At 41.1% G+C, this 21,959-nt stretch overlaps 3 protein-coding genes and 1 long non-coding RNA gene across 7 annotated transcripts in view; 3 read left to right on the forward strand and 1 right to left on the reverse strand.

Annotated features, from left to right (window-relative positions):
• LOC127601756 (uncharacterized) overlaps window positions 1-21,959 on the reverse strand; it is a 65,090-nt gene that overhangs the window by 9,176 nt on the left and 33,955 nt on the right. The window lies entirely within an intron of this gene.
• Window positions 327-2,826, forward strand: nmrk1 (nicotinamide riboside kinase 1). 3 transcript variants are annotated; one of them, XM_052067295.1, is made up of 8 exons: window positions 334-642; window positions 950-1,040; window positions 1,188-1,236; window positions 1,439-1,604; window positions 2,014-2,085; window positions 2,171-2,299; window positions 2,466-2,549; window positions 2,636-2,826. In XM_052067295.1, the coding sequence occupies exons 1-8, from the start codon at window positions 614-616 to the stop codon at window positions 2,655-2,657; spliced, it is 642 nt and encodes a 213-aa protein (XP_051923255.1). In that variant the 5' UTR covers window positions 334-613; the 3' UTR covers window positions 2,658-2,826. The 3 variants fall into 3 exon arrangements, with proteins under 3 accessions (XP_051923257.1, XP_051923255.1, XP_051923256.1); XM_052067296.1 differs by having other exon boundaries at window positions 385-642; window positions 2,171-2,277; XM_052067297.1 differs by lacking the exon at window positions 2,171-2,299 and having other exon boundaries at window positions 327-642.
• LOC127601707 (gamma-glutamyl hydrolase) lies at window positions 3,320-8,367 on the forward strand. The gene is made up of 9 exons (XM_052067268.1): window positions 3,320-4,175; window positions 4,517-4,631; window positions 4,704-4,754; window positions 4,822-4,906; window positions 5,493-5,631; window positions 6,171-6,277; window positions 6,380-6,473; window positions 7,292-7,429; window positions 8,204-8,367. The coding sequence occupies exons 1-9, from the start codon at window positions 4,064-4,066 to the stop codon at window positions 8,320-8,322; spliced, it is 960 nt and encodes a 319-aa protein (XP_051923228.1). The 5' UTR covers window positions 3,320-4,063; the 3' UTR covers window positions 8,323-8,367.
• Window positions 9,168-21,862, forward strand: rnf122 (ring finger protein 122). Of its 2 annotated transcripts, none has more exons than XM_052067310.1 (6): window positions 9,168-9,620; window positions 15,115-15,271; window positions 19,005-19,050; window positions 19,141-19,182; window positions 19,267-19,346; window positions 20,269-21,862. In XM_052067310.1, the coding sequence occupies exons 1-6, from the start codon at window positions 9,596-9,598 to the stop codon at window positions 20,378-20,380; spliced, it is 462 nt and encodes a 153-aa protein (XP_051923270.1). In that variant the 5' UTR covers window positions 9,168-9,595; the 3' UTR covers window positions 20,381-21,862. The 2 variants fall into 2 exon arrangements, with proteins under 2 accessions (XP_051923270.1, XP_051923269.1); XM_052067309.1 differs by having other exon boundaries at window positions 9,185-9,620; window positions 19,264-19,346.

Genomic DNA, 21,959 nt, shown 5'->3' on the forward strand with positions numbered 1-21,959 from the left:
CCTTACATGATGAGATTCAAAATAAATTACTGAAACACCTTAGATGTTGTAAGTCTTTTATTGAAACACACGGGGGGGACCCGCACAGGGAGCGAGCGGGGGGGCGCAGCCCCTTGATCGGCCGCAAGTGCCGATATATATATATATATATATATATATATATATATATATAGCACGCCCGCAACCCTTCTGAGGATAAGCACATCAAAAATGGATGGATTGATTTTTTTAAAGCTTTTTTTATTTTCATATTTCATTCTCATTTTCTTTCTTTTAATATTTTATTTATGTTATATATGCTGTGACCCAAGTGGTGATTACTGGTTTGGAGAATGAATGAATGAATTTATTTTTTCAATTTAAATCGTGTTACTTTTTCACGCGTTTCCCTTTAATGACGTCACATTGAAGACAGCCATTCGCGAAGGTCGGTAAGCGGAAGTTTATAGATGAGTGCAAATTTGTTTTGAGAACATGTTCTTGCTACGCGCGTTACTGTCGTAGTTCCTGCAAAGTGTCAGATCGTGCATAATATGAGCCATATGAGCTATTTATTTACCTGTTAGTGTAGCAGGCAATTGCTAACGTCCCCGAGCGACCTTCGCAAGTGGATATGAAGAAAGTAATTGTGGGTGTGGGTGGGTAAGTGTGACATTTTCTTTTAATGAAGTTCATTTTCCCAAATATACTCAAAATGTGTGGACTAAATAATGATGCCAACCTTTGTAGCCAATCTACTGTATGTATAAAATAAAACTTGAGAATGAAGGCAGATGACAATGAAGAGTGAAATTAGCGCAAATCGGAAGAACGTCGCCTGTGACAAACATGGTGGAACACAAAGCAACTAACTAACTGGTTCATGTAAAAAGGATGTCAGGTGTGATCACAGTAGTCTAGGTGTTTGGCTTTTTTTTAATTCTCATCACGTTCTGTGGTATTCTTTAAGAATGACCAATGGAGGAAAGTCCACTCTTTCCAGAAGTTTAAAAGAGAAGATACCCAACAGCGTTATCATTGCACAGGATTCATTTTTCAAGGTAGACTCGTTCAGGAGTGGGCAAACGAAATCTTATCAGTGACAATTTCATTTTCTATGAACTCCTGTGGGAAACATACCGAATTTGTAAAACTAAATAAATAAATAAAATCAGGTTATCCAATTCGAGTCTCTGTTTTTCATCCAGGATGATTCTGTTGTGCCAGTGGACGGTAATGGCTTCAAGCAGTATGACAGTAAGGATATATGGCGCATTGGACATGTCACTAAGCACAAATAGTCAACTTAATGCACACTCAGCTGCAGCCCTATGAGATTTGAGACATACTTTCTCAGAAAATTCAAGTTCCACTTCAAATTATTTCACTGTATTTGGAGCAGGCAGAGGTGAAAATGCTAAAAACATTTTGAATGCATTTTGGTGTGTCCCCCGTCTAGCGCTGGATGCTCTCCACATGGACGCCATGATGAGCCAGGTTGACGCCTGGCGAAGAGACCCGCAAGCATTTTTGAAGGAAGCGGGTCAGACTGCGAAGAGGGTGACGTCATCCGCCAACCATGTGTTTGTGCTGATTGTGGAAGGCTTCCTGATATTCAATCACAGGTTTACACAATAATGTGGCAATAATGACAACGGGACACATAGAATATTAGGGATATTTATGTTTTAGGCGAAATTTCAGGATCATTCTAATTGGAATTGAAGTTGACCTTTTCTAAGCTTGTGAATGCATGTCCATTTGCCGTTGTAATAATTTTAGATTTAAAAAAAACTTTTGTTTTTGTGTACATTTAAAATGTAGTGTCAGTCCTAATTTTTTTTAAGTACTCTATTTTTTATTTAATTTTCTGAAAGAAAATGATTGTGCAATTTTAATTTGGGTTATTTTGTTCGCCACGTTACCTTGACTTGTGAATTTTGCCATTCAGCTGCTTGTTAGAGAACAGCAAGTTGTGCAGAACGTATTGAAACATGCAACAACTCAAATGAACAGTTGAAGCTTTGTTTGCAGACCTTTGAATCAGCTGATGAACAAAAGATACTTCCTGGAAGTACCGTATGACATCTGCAAGAAAAGACGAAGGTAAGTGCTTCTTCTCTCTTCGTTTCTTGCTTGACATGTTGAACAACATCTAAACACCTGGACGCTACTTGTGTGGAACAAACAGTTTGAGGGTTTACAAGCCACCTGACCCACCGGGCTACTTTGATGGACACGTATGGCCCATGTATTTGAGGAATCGCCAGGAGATGGAGAGCACGGCGACGGGAATCTGTGCGTCTCAGACATTTGAAAAGTTCAAAATAATTTCCATGAGTTAAATGTTGGCTTCATGTAATATTCCCTCTAAGCACATAGTGTCTTCTCGGGCTGTTATGTAGGTGTTGATATTTCAAATAATGGAATTTGAGGAGGAATGTCCTGTATAATGAAAACACATTCCAATTGTCTTTATCTTGCAGTATTTTTGGATGGATTGAGGTCGAAGGAGGAGCTGCTAGCGGCTGTGTATCAAGATGTTTGTCAGGAAATAAACACGCCGAGAGGTAAATTGGTTGTTCAGTACAAGCATGGAACTTTTAATATGCGCAAAATTGCAAATACACATGTTTGTTCGTTTACTTATTTACAGAGGAGGACTGAAATCCGGATGAACTGGAAGACCTCGGTCTCATGTTTACCAAAAAAAAAAAAAGGACCAAACAAATTCATTCACAATGTATGTGGTAACAATTTTACATGTTTTCATGACTTGAGTATGCATGCACAGAGAAAGTTGCACAGTATGACTACAGGAAATAAATTTTCCATCCGTCTATCCATTTTCTGATCTTTATCTTTGCAAGGGTCGCGGGGGGGGGGGGGGTGGGGGGGTCGTTGCTGGAGCCTATCCCAGCTGTCTTCAGGCAGTAGGCAGCGTGCATCTTAAACTGGTTGCCAGCCAAACCCACAGCAAACAGAAAAACAACCATCCGCGCTCACACTCAATCAGAGGGACAATTTAGTGTTTCATTAACCTGCCATGCAAGTTTTTGGAATGTGGGAGGAAACCGGAGTACTCAGAGAAAACCCATGCACTTGGGGGGGGGGGGGGGGGGGGCGCATACAAACTCCACACAGGAAGGCCCGGAGCCGGAATCGAACCCTGGACCTCTGTGCTGTGAGATCCGCGTACTAACCAGTCATACATATAAATATGAATATTATACAGGTATATTGTGAATATACCTGTATAATAATCAATCAAATATTCTGTTTTTGTCCCTTTGTCCACATGTATTAAAAAAATATTTGTATTATTAAATCCATTGCAGGTGAGAGAAGTGAAAGATTACCATCAGTTGTCAATTGCTGCATTGCAAAAATGTAATGTTGGGCTGTGCATTTGGTACTCAGGCATCCAGTGCAGTTACACCTGATTTTATCCACCTCTTTGTATCGCCACTGTCACGTTGCAATGATAGAAAACATCACGACCGTACTCTGCAAAACACTAAGAGAATCCCATGAGAAAAACAAAACATTTAGTTCAAATGCATCCTATTAAACAGAGATGTCGGTTGAAGCTCACTCGAGATGATTTTCCCCAATCAAACTTGGTTGATCAGACATGCTGATTTATTCATTTAAGGCCCACCTTGCTCCAGGATGAATTAAAAAAAGATTCAGTACTCCTATTCTGGTGGCTCTTGTAAGATTACACAAACATGGCTGCACATAGAGGCTAAAATCTTATTGAACAAAAAAAAGTATACATTGGAAGCAGTCTAGCCAAGATAATTACACTGTAATTGTGAACAAATCAGTGAACAAATACTAGAATTTAGGTTGTAAATGTCAGTGCTCGTGATTTAGATAGTGTCCTACGCTCATGTGCCCTCCTCTCTAAAAAGCCTACACTTATCAGTGTATTGAATGTGTGCACGTGATTGGTCACATGCACTCTCATTACACTTCCTCATTCATTATTGTGCAAACATAAAGTCTCTCTTTAGACCACTTCCTAATCGGTTGAAAGGACATTGAGCCATTTGACTCAAATCCGAGTTGAGGCTTCAAAATGCGATTGTGCTCTTTTCTCTGTGTCCTTTTGGTTTGTGGATGTTTTGGTTCTTGCCAGGACAAGCTGATTGCGAGCAAGCGGAGCATTTTAAATGACAGACCTGTTATTGGTAAGTACAGTACAATACAGTACAAGTGTTGACCCGATGAAAAACGGCAGAGGGAAAAAATATGTTGAGAGGGCTTTTCAATGTAAGATGCAAAATGTGAATTGTATTTTAAAAATAAAACACTGCGCTTTTTAAAGTCTAAAGCTATTTTTTTTAAACTTGGTTACAGTAGCAGCTGTTGTGAAAGCGCAATATAAATACAATTTTATTGTATAATTAATCCAATTCAAACAGAAAAGCTAAAAAAAAAAACTGATTGTAATTGGCAGAATCTATCATTCTGGGGAAAAGTTTCCAGTCCCACCCATCTTTTATGTGCTAATTCTTTTGTTTCTTCGCAGGTATTTTGACTCAGATTGTTTCAGATGAAGCCATGAAACAATACGGGAGCAGATACATACCTGCCTCCTACGTCAAGTACATTGAGTCTGCGGGCAGCCGAGTGATGCCCATCAAGTCAGTTGGAAACATTTGAAGCCATAATCGAAACCTTTCATTCCATGTGTTTTTTCATTTTCACTCATGCAGGTTGACGCTTAGCACTACGGAGTATGAAAACATCTTTAGCAGGATAAATGGGTAAGCAAACACGTTGATGACATCACCAGTCACCGACCCATGCTCTGACTCGTGATTTACGTTTCAGTCTCCTTCTCATCGCTGGAGCCTCCGATCTTGAGACGTCTGACTTTGCTAGGGTGGCAAAGATTTTTTATCGACTTGCTCTGAAGGTTAGTAACTTACTGTAATGGAAGCTTCATAGGTTACTCACCTTTAAGCTGACCATTCAACAGTGGTAAGGTAGTAAGAAGAAACATTAACTGAACAAAGTAATTATGCAACTTCAACTAAACATTTTTTCTCTCTTTACCCAGCCATAGTCAAAAAGCAACACATTTTATTTATTCAACGGCGATGTTACATTTCAACACACAACCACATAAGAAGTGTGTGTGTGTGTGGGGGGGGGGGGGAATGTATTGGAATATCATTTCAACAATGCCAATAATTAGAAAAAATGCATCGAGTGGTTTCAAAAAGATTAAATAGAGATCTTTTTAAAAATAAATGTACCAAAAGGTCTAACAAATGTAAATAAATAAACTATAATGATAAAATGTTTTTAAAAACGTGTTTGTATGTAGTGTCAAAAAATACATCTTTTGTTAATATTTTAACAATAAGGATAATTTAGTACATAATGAATAGTGACTATTATTTTATTAATAAAAATCGTTTTTAATCTGGATTCGGGTTTCTGCTAGAAAGCAAAAACAATGTCAGGAAAAGCCTACTAGAACACCTGAAATTTGACAGGCCAATGACGCAGGAGATCACTTCCCAATGTGGGGTACATGCATGGGAATGCAGCTGCTCACTGTCCTGGTGTCCGGCCACAACCTGTTGACGAAAGCCACAGCTGAGAATGTGGCCCTGCCTCTCAACTTAACACAAGGTTTGTTACTTATTTGTCTGATTGTTTTTGTCTTAAAAGGTTAAAAAAAAACACTTTTTGCCAACGAACCACAATTTGTATCTGTTTTTGATAAGATAACAACAATATGATATTTATTTATTTATTTGTTCATTATATGTTTTAAATGTTGATGCCTAAATTCTGAAGTGACCCGATAAACTGTATCCTTTGGGGTTGTGCAGCATTCAGCAGCCCAATGTGATGGATTTTCAACAAAGGGAATACAAGATGTGCAGTACTGAATCCCACCACTATGTGGAACAAGAGTGAAATTTGCCACAATTCATACCTGACATTGTACACTCAGCGAAAATATTAGGTACACTAATGATGTCCTATGCTAAACCTGCATCAAGATGATAATCCTTAGTTTTAAGTGTTACTGTTAGGGAAGTATTAATTGACCACTGTATATTTTTCAACTTCACCAAACCTGCAATTCTGCAACACTGACTGCATGTAAAAAACAAAACAAAAAAAACACACAGAGCTAATGAAGTGTATTTTAAATGTTTCAGCGGCCTTCTCCAGTCGCATGTTTCAGGGCTTCCCTGAGGAGTTGATGCAAGCTTTGCAAAGAGAACCTGTCACCGGTCATTTTCACCACTATGGACTCAGCCCGAAAGTAGAACAAATCCCTCTGCCTGTTCTAAAGACAAAACACTACTTATCTTATTTTGTTTTACTGAACAAGTGTGATTAAAGCAGTATTGCATGTTGTCGCTAGGCCTTCAATCAAAACAAAGAGCTGATGAACTTCTTTTCGGTGCTCTCTACAAATGTTGGTGAAAATGGGGTCCACTTCATCTCAACCATCGAAGGTTTGTGAAAATGAATCATCTTACCCCGATGCATGATGGAGACTGCGTTGACACAATGTGCCCAAAAATATGAGGTCCATGTGAAGGTGTCAGATACGGTACAGCTGCAGTACAGATTGTCAAACATTTTTAATTCAGATCCAGAAATGTTTCTTTAGCCCTGCGGGAAAATTACTTTTCTAATAACGCCAATTAAACTTAACTACACATGAATTCAAGAAAAAAAATGAAGAAATGAAACACGTACTGTACCTATTTTTGAGGGATTAAAAAGTTGGATCGTTACAATAAATAAGACACGTACAGGGGTGCCTTGTCATCCTGTATACGAGTATCCCGAATAGCTGCATCGTTTGAAAAGTCCACTTATCTGACTATTAACAAAGCAAATTGTCATGGACATTGATATTTGAAGACATAGACTTGAGCAATACACGTAACAGGCCATATAACAATACCCACAGGCATATGTTGTCACCCTCTTAAAATGTTTTGAGGGGCGGTTGGAACGGATTCATTTTGTTTCCATTTATTACAGTGAGGAAAGAAGATTTGAGGTGGGAGCGTTTAAGTTGTGACCATGATAATGTAAAAAATTAACTTGTATCTCAAGACACCAAAGTGAATTGAATGTGAATTATTTGGTTGACCACCAAGCTATGCCTCGGGGACCGCAATTTGAGAACCATGATGAGAAACCCGCATGTTTTTAACCATTTTCTCTTCCCGTAGGTGGAATAAACAAGTGCCGTGATATTTTTTTCCATGTTGTGAATGTAAAATTCTCTAAACAATATGTTTGTGTATTGTAATCGCAGGCAAGAGATATCCCTTCTACGGGGTGCAGTGGCATCCAGAGGTGAACCTTTTTCAGTGGAACAGCAAACTGAGCTTTCCCCATTCTACTCACGCCGTCCAGCTGTCGTCACTCCTGGCCCATTTTTTTGATAATGAAGGTCAGCCTCCAATCAGGTTAAATATCTGACAATTAGGGAGAGGCCATCGCATTTGACAGGCAGGTAACAAAAAAAAAGGGAAGAAAGAAACATTGACGCGACTTTATCAGAGGTGGAACGACTACAGACAAAACCTTTTTGAATTTTAATTGAGTGTAGATTCCGAAAAAAGAAAAAAATTGATAACATTAAGTGTCATAATAACACTCTGTTACGAATAAGTGATGCTTCGATCATGCTGTGGCTAACATTGGATTTTATTACAACGCATGTCTCGTGCATGTCAACGAGGGCTGTGATTTTGATCAGAATTAAATCCTATCAGTATCAATAAACCTTACTTTTAAGTGCATTTTTAAATATAATTTATTTATTCAAGTTCAATTTTCTTCTTTAATACACGTGTAATAGATTTAAATTGAATAGCTATTTAAATATAGTTTTCTAGTTTCTTGTATTTAAATGTACAGTTGACATTCAAATTATGCATAATGTTATAGTGACTTAGAAAATTATTAAATATTCTTTTTAGGACTAAAACCTCTGCCTTGTTTTTGGTAAACACTTAGGCCCAGTCGGCTACTGTATTTTGACACTGATTATTACGGTTGTAAATAAAGAGCAAAATATTTTTGAGGGGATACTTGTTGAAAAAGGTTTGAGAACCAGCATTCTACAGTATATCATGTGCAAGTTCTTAGTTTGTTCAAAGGGAGTAAATAGAGGATGTGTCCAAATCACATGCATCTCATTTCTGCTTTTTTTGTTTTGCAGGGAGGAAAAGTTTACATAAGTTTGATGACCCGAAAGAGGAGGCCTTGAAGCTCATTTACAGCTACACGCCCGTCTTTGCGGGAAATTTCAGCGGTTATGAGCAGATCTATTTCTTCTGAAAAGCTGTCATTAAAAAGCTTGCATTTCGCAAGGCAGGCAAGTCACGTGTTTACCCTCAAATTATTATGATTATTTTTTGAATCATCAAATGTGATATCATTTTCTTGCAATGACTAATTAAAAATTGTTATCATTTCATATTCTAGTTATTCCTCAAAAAAACACATTATCAACGGTGACTGTCAGGAATATGTGTTTTGTCAAACACAGACTATGTATCCTCGTACACTACCTCTTTTACTTGAAAATAACACTTAATTTAAATATCATTTCCATATTTTGACGCCCTCATCCCCCACGCACACAAATGTGTTTTGATTCGTGACTACTGTGTGGAAGGTTATGTTGTCGTCAAAAAATAGCCATGTTGACAGTCTAACAAAAGAGCTAGCTAGCTTGATAGCATTACTGTCGATACTGAAGAGGCAAGCAGTAAGTTATGATTAAATATTAAATTTTTCGGGAGGGGGGGTGTCTCACAGATGATCTCATAAAGACATACTACATATTCAACAGCAAAGCAAATTTCAGACTTTTTTTTGTAATTTCGGGGGTTAATTAAATTACTATTTAATTTGGTTACTTGTTTTTATTGTATAGGAATCAGAATATTGTCAAAAGGGGACTTTTTACAGGAAGTTAATTTCAGAATTAGTCTATTTTGTTCCTTGCTTGATTTTCTTCATGATTTTTCAATGTTTTTATTTATTTGTGTGTGTGGGGGGGGGGGGGTCGACACTTGGTCCTTGACAGCTTGAGACGCGCGATGGCTTTGGAAGAGGGATCCATGAGTTTAGTGGAGTATTTGTCCCATCTTGAGAAAGAAGAAGTCAGAGGATGACCTCGGATGTCGGGAAACACGATTCCAATCCAAACGTCATATATCCGTCCCCGCGTACGTCATTCTCCCCCTCGCGGGGGGCGGAAGAAGGGAGGGAGCCCGCTGGAGCTGTGGAGAAAAAATCGAGGCTGTGTTCCACTTTGTCTCGCCCACAGATGTTGCCGGACTCCCCGTCCTCGTGATACCTCTTCTTGAAGAATAACCGAGCCCGTACTGCAAACTCGAACACCCCCCTCCCGCGCCCCCCGACCACCTCCTTTGCGGGGTGGTCACTCGTTGACGAAACGGAGGACGATGCAGTTTGGATCGCGGGCTCTTGTTTTCATCTGTATTGCTCTTGACTTTGTTGTGTGACCTCATCTTGACTGTAAGGGACTTTGTTGAAGTCTACCATCCGCTGGTTTCAAGACCCCCCCACCACCGATGCATTGATGCACCCCTCTCAGTGGTGCAACGGTAAGCATAAATCATCTAATAAAGTGCATCTAAAAAAAATCTGAAACACATGCAGACGATACGTTCATTGCATGCAATAGTGTTGTTTGTCCTAGACGTTGCAATGAAATGCTGATAATCAGATGATGCAGAACAACCATATGAATCGGCTTGCTTCATTTTGGGCGCAGCAGGCTCGTTGCTGTTCGGGCAAGAACAATTCCCCCCTTTGTGCTGCTCAATTCCCCTCCTGTTTTGGAGGCAAAACAGCAGAAAGTGGCAAAACAATGACATTGTCCACTAGGGGATGTTTTGTTATCCAGCGTGATCAGTGGTAGTTTTATGTATTTTTAAAATGATGGGACAATTATATACCAGAAAAACCTGCCTCACGTTCTGTGTATGAAGTCACTCACACATTCCAAAAATAGTCATGGTTAATAGGTTAGTAGGTTTATTAAAGACTCTAAATTGTCCATAGGTGCAAATGTGAGTCGAAATGGCTAATTGTCTAATTTTGCCTGGTGATCGGCTGGCGACCAGGCAAGGGTGGACCATGCCTGTCACCACAAACTAAATCACTACTCATGTATTGAAAACAGAATAAGTATAAACTGCACTTTAAGGATTAGGATGTAGTCATGAAAAATCATTGAAATGGAATTTCAACTTTATTCCGACACATTCATTTCACAGTGGTCCTGTATTAAAAATAAAATATGTATCAATCATATAGACACTCACTTTGGAAACATCCACAGCATGACCCCCCAAAAATCAAGACAAATCCATTCCTTTACATACAATTTGCTTTCAAATCATGGCTCTGTAGTAAATTTAAAATGCATATTGATTGAAAGGAAAGACAAGTGGATCTGGTGGTCTATTGCCACACTTGTCACCGATGCTCACTCTTTTGGAGAGCACCATGTTTGTGGCAACACAATGTCATGTCGCCATTGCTTTCTTGTAGCAGTAAAAGCAGGCTTTGACAATCCTCCTCCTCCTCCTCATGGGAACTGTTGAATATTTGATGCTGCCTTTGGTACACGCAGCAGCAGTTTTGTGTGTAAATAGGACAAAACCCCGCCAGGAGCTGTTCGAGGAGATACGGAATCACACAAGGGCTTTCCCACCGTCACGTCTAACAGCCAAACATGACTAGTGGATCTTCCTTTTTTGATTGATTTGCTAGTGTTATCGCTATAGCAACACCATATATAGGTCAACGTTCCTGCGGGGCTTTAACAACCACAACCAAAAAAACTTAGTATTTCAGGTATCTGCACTTATCCTTGACTTTACGCATTCACAGTAAAGTAAGACTACATTCAAATCTTACTAGCTGTTTTAAAACTGCATTGTCCTCCAACTGGATGGATGTCTACTTATGCCCCCCAAAAAGTTTGTATTTATGTTACCATCCATCCATCTATTTGATGATCCGCTAATTCTCACAAGGGTCGCGGGGCGTGCTGGAGCTTATTCCAGCTGTCTTCGGCAGTAGACAAAGGACACCCTGAACTGGTAGCCAGCCAATCACAGGGCACACATAGACAAACAACCACTTATGCTCACACTCACACCTTTGGAGTGTATTATTAACCTGCCATCCATGTTTGTGGAATGTGGGAGGAAACAGAGGTAGCCGGAGAAAACCCTCGCAGGCCTGGGGAGAACATGCAAACTCCACACAGGAAAGCCAGAGCCGGAATCGAACCCTGCACCTCTGCACTGTGAGGCCGACGTGCTAACCAGTCGACCTCCATTCCGCCCAAATATGATACCTTTCCACTCAGTTCGTTCTCATAAATTCCCATAACTCCCAATATTGGGGTTTTTGTTTCCCATATTCCACAAAGGCATATAGAAAGAATATAGAATAACTAAGTGGGGGTGCACAGAGCATATCACCGTAAAGAAAAAGCACAAAGCGTGTGTATTTGAGTAACCTTTACAAAATGCATACTGTAGCTCTTCGTGCAGCACACAAAGGTGGATGAAAAACATGCGTGCATTCATGCGTGTCGAAAGCGTTGATAAGTTTAGAATGTGCAGTACGCTTGACCCAGATTTGCTGAGTGCATGCATGTGCGGCAGCCTCGCAGGTGTCGTCATCTCGTACGCCGCCACCGTGATTATTCTTGTTTATTTATTTGCATGTTTGCAATCCGTTACCGGTGGCGATTGCATCCCCTGTGTTGGATAATGAAGTTGTTTCTTCCTGCGGAAGTTGACCGGCAGGCCACTGATGGGCGCTGATTAATAGCTTGTTCAAATAGAACGGAGTATGATGGCGTCCACTATTGATTCAATTTCGGCCGAGAGCTGGGAGTCAAATGCCACAAGGAATGTTATTTTTGTTGTGTAAGGGGAGAGGGAAAAGAGACCATGATCGATTTGAAAAGTGAGCCCAAAGAAAACAATAACTCGGATGGCGGAATGAAATTGGTAAAGGTCACAATTGTTTCATTGTTTCATCCTGCCATTGCCATTTAGTTTTACATCCATCGTCTCAAAAGGTGTCGCACAGTCAATTATCTCTCGAAGAACCATCCATCCATCCATCCGGTCTTGTCTCTAACATTTATTGCTGTCTTCCTCTTATCTTTTTATCCCAGAGCATGTGCCCAAAAGATCATTTCTTTTTTTTTTCTCTCTCAAAAGGTCTCCCCCACGGTTCCCTTCGAGGTATCTTTTTATGCAGATGACACAAAAATCGACTGCCCCATTACCTTTGATTTTGGAGTACGAGTGGTTGTTTTTCAATGTGCCACACCAGTCAACAGTTTGAAAAACGCCCTTTAATTCAATGTTTTTTCATTATTAGAAAAGAAAAGTCTTGTCTTGATTAATATCTAATACTTCAACTTGATGATGCGGGTGATGCGTTACGAACTGGAACGACTTTCAGTTCACAGTTGTGCATTATCGAAAGTTACTAGGCTGAATTTCTTTACCTCTTAGTGCGGTTAAGACCATTTGAATTTGACAGTTTTTTACAGACTTTTGACTGGCACTGTGTAAGAAAAACATTCACACCCACTTTCATACCTCTGGACAATTTAGAGTATTCAAATAAGCCACAGGTGTCAAACTCAAGGCCACGGGGCCAGATCCGGCCCGCCACATCATTTTATGTGGCCCGTAAAAGCAAATCAAACATGTCCACTTCCATGATACCTGCTAAAATCTCTACCACAATTTTTTTGGTTTTTAATAAATATGAGAGTTTTTAACAAACTCTCATATTTAATAAATTAGAGACAGATTGTAAACATTTTCTTTTGATCAAACCCCTCATTACAGTAACTTAAACAATAGTTGAGCAACCCGTTTTTATTGACTTTTTTTATATAAGACTAGCAAAAATACGTCCTCCGGGCGGCTCATCAGCTAGTTCCTGCGGAAGGCTGGTAAGGTGGGCCTTCGGCCCACAAAAGTGTTGTTGCTTGGTTCAACTTTTTGTTCATCTTCATTGCTTATCGCGAAAATAAAGAGATGTTTAGCTCTACTAAATAACTAACAATTTCATTGCAATGCTTGTGGGTAGACAACATTTTTTCGCTAAGGTGCCCGCGCGATCGTAGTGAGCCACTGCCTGAGCGGCGCAGTGGCGGCGCAGTGGCGGCGCAGTGCCGGCGCGCAGCGGCGGCGCGCAGCTACGCGGTGAAGTAGGGACGTTTTGAAAAGGGAAAGACGGAAGGACAGACCGCATGCGGGACGATGTGCAATATATATATAGATAAGATATCTTGGGCGGCCCGGTAGTCCAGTGGTTAGCACGTCGGCTTCACAGTGTAGTGGTACCGGGTTCGATTCCAGCTCCGGCCTCCCTGTGTGGAGTTTGCATGTTCCCCCCGGGCCTGCGTGGGTTTTCTCCGGGTGCTCCGGTTTCCTCCCACATTCCAAAAACATGCATGGCAGGCCGATTGGACGCTCTAAATTGGCCCTAGGTGTGAGTGTGAGCGCAGATGGTTGTTCGTTTCTGTGTGCCCTGCGATTGGCTGGCAACCGATTCAGGGTGTCCCCCGCCTACTGCCCGAAGACAGCTGGGATAGGCTCCAGCACCCCCCGCGACCTTAGTGAGGATCAAGCGGTTCGGAAGATGAATGAATGAATAAGATATCCTTTATTTGTCCCACACTGGGGAAATTTACAATGGTTTCATTCATAATGACCCTCCAAGGGAAACAGTAACTAAAATGTGGCCCGCGACAAAAATGAGTTTGACACCCATGAATTAAGCTAACATGCATGAAGTCAGAGCGAACCTGCAAAGCTTCGCTTAAATCCATTCATACACGAATGTACTGATTGATTCATCCAATCAGTCGCCCATGCATGCACCTCAGTTATATGGACCAAACCACGGTGTCAAATATTGACATTTTGAGTTTTTCCAAGCAGTAGGTGTGCTTCACTGCCTCTATCAGGAAAATCGGGCATTATTGTTGACACGTTCAACACGCATAGATGTAGCAAACATCATTTTTGTTACACAAAGCCAGCTATGAATGCCTCGTCGTCAGCACCCCCCCCCCCCCACACACACACACACACCCTCCCTCCGCAGTGCTCTTCCTGTAGCCTTGGCGATACGGTGACAATCTCGTTTGTGTCTGAGCAAAGAGCACAGAGGAATCAAGCATCAAAGTAAAATGTGATGAGACAAAGGAGGGCCCTTGAAATGGAAACACCATCTGTTCGTGGCGGAGTTCAAGACATGAAAACAATGCCTTCTTCAGTCTGAGGGAGTGTGGCGCGGGGTGAAGTGTACACACAGATCACGCCAAACTTTGTATTACTTGTATATAATCTGCACTCAAGATAATTTGTTCATTCGGTAGCTCTGGGCTGAATCTAACCTAAAACAGCGACCACTGTGGACAATAAAAGCAGTTTTCTTTGACGAAGCCGCACTACATACACACACACTGTGTGTGTGGCACGTGGGCACGACACCAACCGTAAATTTCCCAAACCTCCACTGTGTGAACAACACCCGTACAACACCTGTAATTTTATGCACACTATTAAAAAGTCAGTTGTCTTTCATACGTCCTCGTAAAAATCATAGCTGATTGAAAACTATGCATTTTCACAATTTCAATAATTCAGGGTCAGGTGAAGCATTAGAAATACTTATTGGTTCATATGTGAGGCCAGAAAGAGAAAAAGATTGCTGAAACAGATTCTCATGAAACGAATAACTCCGATAGAGGTTTATATGAAATATTGCACTTAAGATCACCGAAAATCTGACTCCATAAATGGCCCTGTCCAAAGATGTCCGCGTACAGCCGTGCTGACAAAATCATTCCTGCTCCTTTCCGCTATTGTGTGCCTTTCACAGCAGCATCGTCACACTTTCCTGTTTCCATCCACGACCACTTGACATGTTCGCACTTAATTAGTACTCATTTGAATTAATGATGCTATTTATGACTAATTGTGATCCATGGAGGGAAATCCAAGATGCACTCTGTTAAGTCGCCTGTCTGTCCTCACATAGGCTGCTTCTGTGGTCTGGTTTTGGATTACGCCAACAAATCGTGCGCCATGCCGCCCATCACATTCCAGGACCTGCCGCTCAACATTTATATGGTCATCTTCGGCACGGGCATCTTCGTCTTTATCCTCAGCCTCATCTTTTGCTGTTACTTCATCAGGTGAGGACACTCGGTTGTAACGTTTACAGCATTGTTCGTTCCATGTGGGAGGTAAACTGGGTGGGACGGTAACAGGAAATGAGGCAACAGGAAGTGCCCTGCTGAAATGTCACCCTGTGCATCGTTGACAGAATTGAGGGAAAATGCCCAGAATACAGTTTTTCTCAGTTGCTTTTGGTGCATTTCTCAGATCAGAATTAAAATTTGCAAAACATGACGTTCATTCGTACAACTAGCAAAACGTTGTGGTTCCCCATAAAAAAAAAAACATTTTCTTTCTCAAAATGTTTTGTATATCTCTCAAATTAAATATCTGTATCATTGAATGTGTCAGCGCCAGTCATGGTGTCATTGTGTATGGATTTTTATTAGTATTATAAATTGATGCGGAGTAGTAAAGTTGACTCATCGCATATTCTTTCTTTCTTCTTTCTTCTTTCTACATACATTCTTGCTGCTGGAGGCTGTAAATTTCCCCAGTGTGGGACGAATAAAGGATATCTTATCTTATCTTATCTTATCTTATCTTATCTTATCTCATTCACTTAATCAGTTCAAATCCTAATTTCTCCAGTCGCGTTTTGAGAAAATGCTGTCGTAATAACTCCTTGTATGAATATTGATAGAAAGATACATCGATAGAGTGAGCAAATGCCCTTGGGCCCAATTTCAGAAAGCGTTGTTGTATTCATTCCATGTATTCATGGATTTTAAAAAAATCCTCTGCCTGAACATAAGCCAAATTTGGAACAAGCAAAGCTATTAAAAGCCACAGAGACACCTCAATTGTCGGTCAGGTAGTTCCCTCATAAAAATCTTGTTTGATTACTTCAACGTGAGTCATCAGCGGTGAGTCACTTCCTGTGTCCGCATTAACATGCTGATGGTAGAGCATGCAAGGGGGGTGAGTGGGGGGGGGCGAAAGCTTCATTTATAGAGCGACTGATTCATGTGATGAATGCTCAGCGATGAATGCCACTCTTTGTAGGATAAGGGGGCAGCTTTCCCGGTATCCCTCTGACAGGCTCCTTCCCGATCCAGAATCTCCTGCATGGTGTGTGGTGGGCAAGCCAGGCGCAAAAAGAGAAGTCTTTATGTCGTGCCCCCCCGATTAGAATCACCTTTTAAATGAAAAGCCCAAAAAGCAAACAGGATCACGAAGTGGGGTTGAGGGGGTGTCTCAGGGTGGTGTCTCATATGGCAAGAAGATGACATTGATCGAAGGAAAGCTATTTTAAGGACAAAAGAAAGGAGAAAGATCATTCCCAATTTGAACCCTTTGGATATCTTTGAAACATTGCTTAACACACACACACACACAAAAAGTTTTAACACAGATGTGAACTTGCAGCTGCATCTCAATAAATTGGAATATTGTGTCATTTATTTCAGTATTAAATTTAACCCCTGTAACCTCACATGATAAGCCGTCCACTGTAGTAACCGCTTGTCACGTTGCGTGGTGGTGGACCCCAAAAAGCAGGCACAAGAGAGAAGCAGGGTGTACTTGAAGAATTGTATTCATAAAACACAGAAAACTAAATCCTCAACAAACAAAGTCCAAAGTATCAAACAAAACCATGACAGAAGCAAAAAAATATCAACAACAGAAACATGACCAGAACAAACATGGCAGCAGCAAACAGCAACAATGACCCGACAATGAGTGGTGGGGCTGGGAGTCCTTTTAAAGCACTACTTACATAATGACCAACAGGTGTGCAGCTGCAGGGGAAGCCCTACAGTGCCACCTGTTGGTCACAAACCAAATCATGACACCGCTGTCCCACAAAGGGTAAAAAAAGAAAACTCATTGATTCACTACGCATAGAGTGAAAAATTTCAACAAATTATAAATTATACATACATAATCACAAATTAACTCAACAGAAATTCTAAAAATGTGTGACTGAAAGAAAGGCTGTTGGCGGTCTTTGATCAATCCAGTGAGTGTCCTAACAAGCATTCATTTCTGCATACAAATATTAATATCCAAAGAAAGGCTAATAGCTTGAATTTCATGTAAACTCCCCCTACAAGCGTTTCATTCAATAAAAACTGGTCAACGAGCACATTTACAATTTCAAGTCTTGTGCAGAATAGCTGTAGAAATGCCCATCATGCCCACCCCCCTTTCCAAATTTTAACCCACTTCTCGTGATTCTCTCGGCATGGGAACCCCGCGAGCATGTGAAAGCTGCATCCTCACATTGTTCCGCATGGAGGTTCGCTCACAGCAATCAGCGAAAACAATAAGCCCAATGACAAAAACAGCCAATAATTGTTATTTCCCTTCTTGAAACGGTCATTCAGCAAGACGGAATTTGGACTTCGATTTGCCTGGATGTGAATCTGTGCGCCCGAGTTTGCCTGTGTGTAGCAACGCGAGGTCTGACAATACGAGACGCGTGTGTGTGTCTGTGTTTGTTGGTATAAATAGAACCACTTCATCCGACTTGGCCCGGACAGTGATAAGCATCTCTCCATTGTTGCTTTTGTGGGCGGCGCGTGGATTCAATTGATTTGTAGTGGTTTATTTCAGTCAAACCTCCTTACGACATACCTCGAGGGACGTAACGAATCTGTAGTTCGTGACGGTCGTTCGTCTGAACTATTGCCACTAAAATGGCCGCCAACTACAATCTATAATACAGTATGAACATTTATAGATATAAAAACCTGAACATTTGTAATACAGTGTAAACATTCATTCATTCATTCATCTTCCGAGCCGCTTGATCCTCACTAGGGTCGCGGGGGGGGCTGGAGCCTATCCCAGCTGTCTTCGGGCAGTAGGCGGGGGACACCCTGAATCGGTTGCCAGCCAATCGCAGGGCACACAGAAACGAACAACCATTCGCACTCACACTCACACCTAGGGACAATTTAGAGTGTTCAATCAGCCTGCCACGCATATTTTTGGAATGTGGGAGGAAACCGGAGCACCCGGAGAAAACCCACGCAGGCCCGGGGAGAACATGCAAACTCCACACAGGGAGGCCGGAGCTGGAATCGAACCCAGTACCTCTGCACTGTGAAGCCGACGTGCTAACCACTGGACTACCGGGCCGCCCACAGTGTAAACATGTCGATTAGTAATACGTGTATACAGTTTGAAGAAAAAAAAAGATTTCATTCATTCATTCATCTTCCGAGCCGCTTGATCCTCACTAGGGTCGCGGGGGGTGCTGTAGCCTATCCCAGCTGTCTTCGGGCAGTAGGCAGGGGACACCCTGAATCGGTTGCATAAGACATGAAACAAACAACTCTTCTTACTTTATTTCTGAAAACATCCTGCCAGCAAATGAAAATAGTGCCTTCTCCAGTTCAGGTGGTGCCGCACACCCGAAGTCGTTTATGACTATCTTTCAATCTATTCGCAACAAACTCTGTTGCCATTACGGATTATTGTCAAAATGGTTGACTTGCCAATTCGTCGTCTCGACTGAGCTTCGTCTGAGAGACAAAAGGGAGAGACAGCAACAAACAGCGAAATTTGTTTCCATTTACCAAACATGTTTTCAGACCATGTGCTCAGAAACCCCCACTTGTGTGTCTATGTGTGTGTGTGTGTGTGCTGACAAATTCATTCATATTGTAAAATACAAACAAACCACAACAAACCACCAAAAGTAAGTCTCTCTTATTTGTAGTCGCTGCTCAATCAAATGTTTCTTACACATTTAAGTGATTCAAGAATATTTAACACCGTGTTCTGTCTTTTCTCCAATAGCAAACTTCGACATCAGGCCCAGAGTGAGCGGTTTGGTTACAGAGAGGTAGATTCAACACAGCCGATTATGTCTTCTCCCTCACTGCTTTTATTTCAGTGTGTGTATGTGTGTGTGTGTGTGCGCGCGACTATACAGGTGGTTTTGAAAGGAGATCCAAAGAGGTTGAACGTGCACGGGGTAAGAATGCAACGTTTGTCCAAAAACGATGGGCATAAATGAGAAAAAGGGTGCTGAGTGTGCTGTCTGTCACTCACGCAGCAGACGTGCGCAGTGTGTCTGGAGGACTTTAAAGTGAAAGACGAGCTGGGAGTGTTGCCATGCCAACATGCTTTCCATCGAAAGTGAGTACATGAGTACCGCCTGTGGTTTTTCGTGTTATATCACACTTGACTTCCTTATAAGCAGGGAATCACCAATAAAACAAATTATTAATTCATCTCCATTTTTATACAAAAACCTTTTGGGGGGGGGAAAACTGCTAAACAAAGGAAGTCATTGGGATTTCGGCAACTTACGCTGCTCATCGCTAAAAATAGTCTCGCCACCGACTGCCATTGTGTCTGTTGTCGTGGGAAGTTTCCACTCCTCTAGGTAGTGATGACATCATTTTGAGCTTCTTTTTAATATGTATACTTTTTGTGGATTTTAGTGTTTTTAGCACAGGAGTGTAGATCTCAACATATGGCAAAAATGAATGATACTGAATAAATTAAGATAAAATGTACTGTATGTGTTCAGTTTTTTAAAAAAATAATTAGATGAAATTATTAAGGGCTCACAGTTCTCAGGTTTAGGAAATAAATGGATGAATTAAATTGAGTTAAATTTTTAAAAAAGCAGTATAGTCAGTAAGGTATAGTCAGTAAATTGGTCAATGGCAACATTTAATCAGAGATGGTTTTACGTATCAATAAATGTTTTTGAGAAAAAATACAATACAGTGTATGAGAAAAAGCAAGGGCAGATTCAGAATCAGTGCAAAAAAAAAATCTTACTTGCAGCTCTGCTCACGGGTGTTATTGCTAACAGCCTCTCAAAATATCCTCACTCCCGCCCTTATATTCATTTTTGCTCTTTGTGGCAGTCTGCCTCTTCCCTGAAAATCATGCCATGTTTTTATGATTCTGTCAAAATAATACATTACTGTATGGGAAGCCCTGCAAACCTGGTACCGGGTCACAGCCTTTCCTAGGCCTCTGTAACAAACGCAGGGCCCACCCATCGGTCTGTGTGGTGACTGATGCTGCCTCTGCGTATCTGCAGGTGTCTTGTCAAGTGGTTGGAGGTGCGATGCGTCTGCCCCATGTGCAACAAGCCCATCGCCGGCCCCCCTGAGCACCACAGCATTGGTACCCTGCTGGACGAACTGGTGTAGCTCAACAACTCGCTTCCCACTTTGGCTGCAGCGGTGCCGATGAAGATACCGCTGCCGGAAGCCAGGATCAACATTTGGCGGCTGTGGCAACAACACCGCAACACTTTGGGGTAGCTGAGCACCCAGAAAAAATGTATTAAATCCCTCATGATGAGGGATGCTGTTGCCTGGCAACCCCCCCCCCCCCCAGACGGCAACACGGCAGCGCCTTCTGGTGTGGAGATTACGTGCAGCCACCCACACGTCCCTCCGACCGCTTTTCTTTCATCATTCCCCACTCACACATCTTCACATTTTCCCTCCAAGGAGGTCAACAACATTTTTTTGTGTTTCGTTGACCTCCTCAATGCTCCTAGACTTTCATAACCACAACAAAAGACAGTTGCACAAGCGTATGATTATGTCGACATGCTGTGGAGAAAACTACCTTTGAAGAGAACAAAGCACTGTAGCAAGAACATTCTGGATATCTACTACGAACAAATACAGTGTTTATTTTTAATGATAACTTGAACTACAAACGTTACACAGTTGAGGTGTCACAATTTTGTCCTACATGCACACTAATTATGTTGCTTTATTTTAATAAATCGTTTGTAGGAGATAGGTTAATAAATTGTTGCCATCTGGTAGAATACTCACATATTCAAAACAAATTAGGGGGGATTTTTTTTTAAAGTCAGTATTATTATTATTATTATTATTATTATAGCTATTTTGTCATACATCAAAATGCCTCCTAAATTATTTAACCCACAGATTATACAAATGTGTTCAGTTGTCATATTTTTCTTTTCTTTATGGTAAATGGTCCTTGATGGTGGTTCTATTGTCGCTGACGTGTTTTTTTTTCTGGGTTACTTAAATCCATTCCACAATATCAGCAACATTTAATGAGATCATATATATTGTATATATGAGCTCTGGGGGGGGGGGGGATCTGCCTTTAAAAGATTACAATGCTCAGTTTACCACCATGTGATTTATTTTGGTTGTAGATCATATGCAGAGGTGTTTCTAAAATGTAGGTTATTTTCCGAAATGATGAGGTGCACCAATGCAAACTGTAACCACAATAATGAACATCAAGTGAACGTTCTAATCCTTGCTAATCTATATGACAGCTCATGTATTGGATCTCATTAGATTGTGAAAGGTGTCCCTAATGAAGTCTCCCGTAACCGCACCATCTGTGTGGCTCTCCGTTGAAGACAAATGCACTTTTACATATGAAAGATCACCCCAGAGGCACCCCTCAGATGATTAGCGGTGCTTCTGTATTTTACATTCCATTTTTTTTCCCTGAAGCAACACACTGCCTAAACTGAGCACAAATGTCACAAAGCACACTCGTGAATTCATTAAAAAAAAAAAAAAACAATCTAAACAAGGTGTGTCAGTGTGTAGCACATGAGCAAAAGCAAATGTTCACTCTGTACAACGACTGATGTAAATAACTTAAAATAAATGTACTTGTTTCAATCAGCTCGTTTGGATCTTGACAGGAGTGCATGTGGCACCATCCTCAGATGAAAACTTGTTTTTGGGTTTCTTCGCAGCTTGCTAATGAGCTACTCGT

This window comes from Hippocampus zosterae, chromosome 6 (assembly GCF_025434085.1).
Source record: "Hippocampus zosterae strain Florida chromosome 6, ASM2543408v3, whole genome shotgun sequence".
Lineage (NCBI taxonomy): Eukaryota > Metazoa > Chordata > Actinopteri > Syngnathiformes > Syngnathidae > Hippocampus > Hippocampus zosterae.

What these genes read in the sequence shown, in the direction of transcription:
- nmrk1 (XM_052067295.1), top strand. Translation starts at nt 614, where the DNA reads ATGAAGAAAGTAATTGTGGGTGTGGGTGG. An exon ending in ATCTGCAAGAAAAGACGAAG is followed by an intron (nt 2,086 to 2,170) that starts GTAAGTGCTTCT and finishes TGGAACAAACAG; the next exon opens with TTTGAGGGTTTACAAGCCAC. An exon ending in GCGTCTCAGACATTTGAAAA is followed by an intron (nt 2,300 to 2,465) that starts GTTCAAAATAAT and finishes TTTATCTTGCAG; the next exon opens with TATTTTTGGATGGATTGAGG.
- LOC127601707 (XM_052067268.1), top strand. Translation starts at nt 4,064, where the DNA reads ATGCGATTGTGCTCTTTTCTCTGTGTCCTTTTGGTTTGTGGATGTTTT. An exon ending in ACTATGGACTCAGCCCGAAA is followed by an intron (nt 6,278 to 6,379) that starts GTAGAACAAATC and finishes TGTTGTCGCTAG; the next exon opens with GCCTTCAATCAAAACAAAGA. An exon ending in CCATTTTTTTGATAATGAAG is followed by an intron (nt 7,430 to 8,203) that starts GTCAGCCTCCAA and finishes TTTGTTTTGCAG; the next exon opens with GGAGGAAAAGTTTACATAAG.
- rnf122 (XM_052067309.1), top strand. Translation starts at nt 9,596, where the DNA reads ATGCACCCCTCTCAGTGGTGCAACG. An exon ending in AGCGGTTTGGTTACAGAGAG is followed by an intron (nt 19,051 to 19,140) that starts GTAGATTCAACA and finishes GCGACTATACAG; the next exon opens with GTGGTTTTGAAAGGAGATCC. An exon ending in AGAGGTTGAACGTGCACGGG is followed by an intron (nt 19,183 to 19,263) that starts GTAAGAATGCAA and finishes TCACTCACGCAG; the next exon opens with CAGACGTGCGCAGTGTGTCT.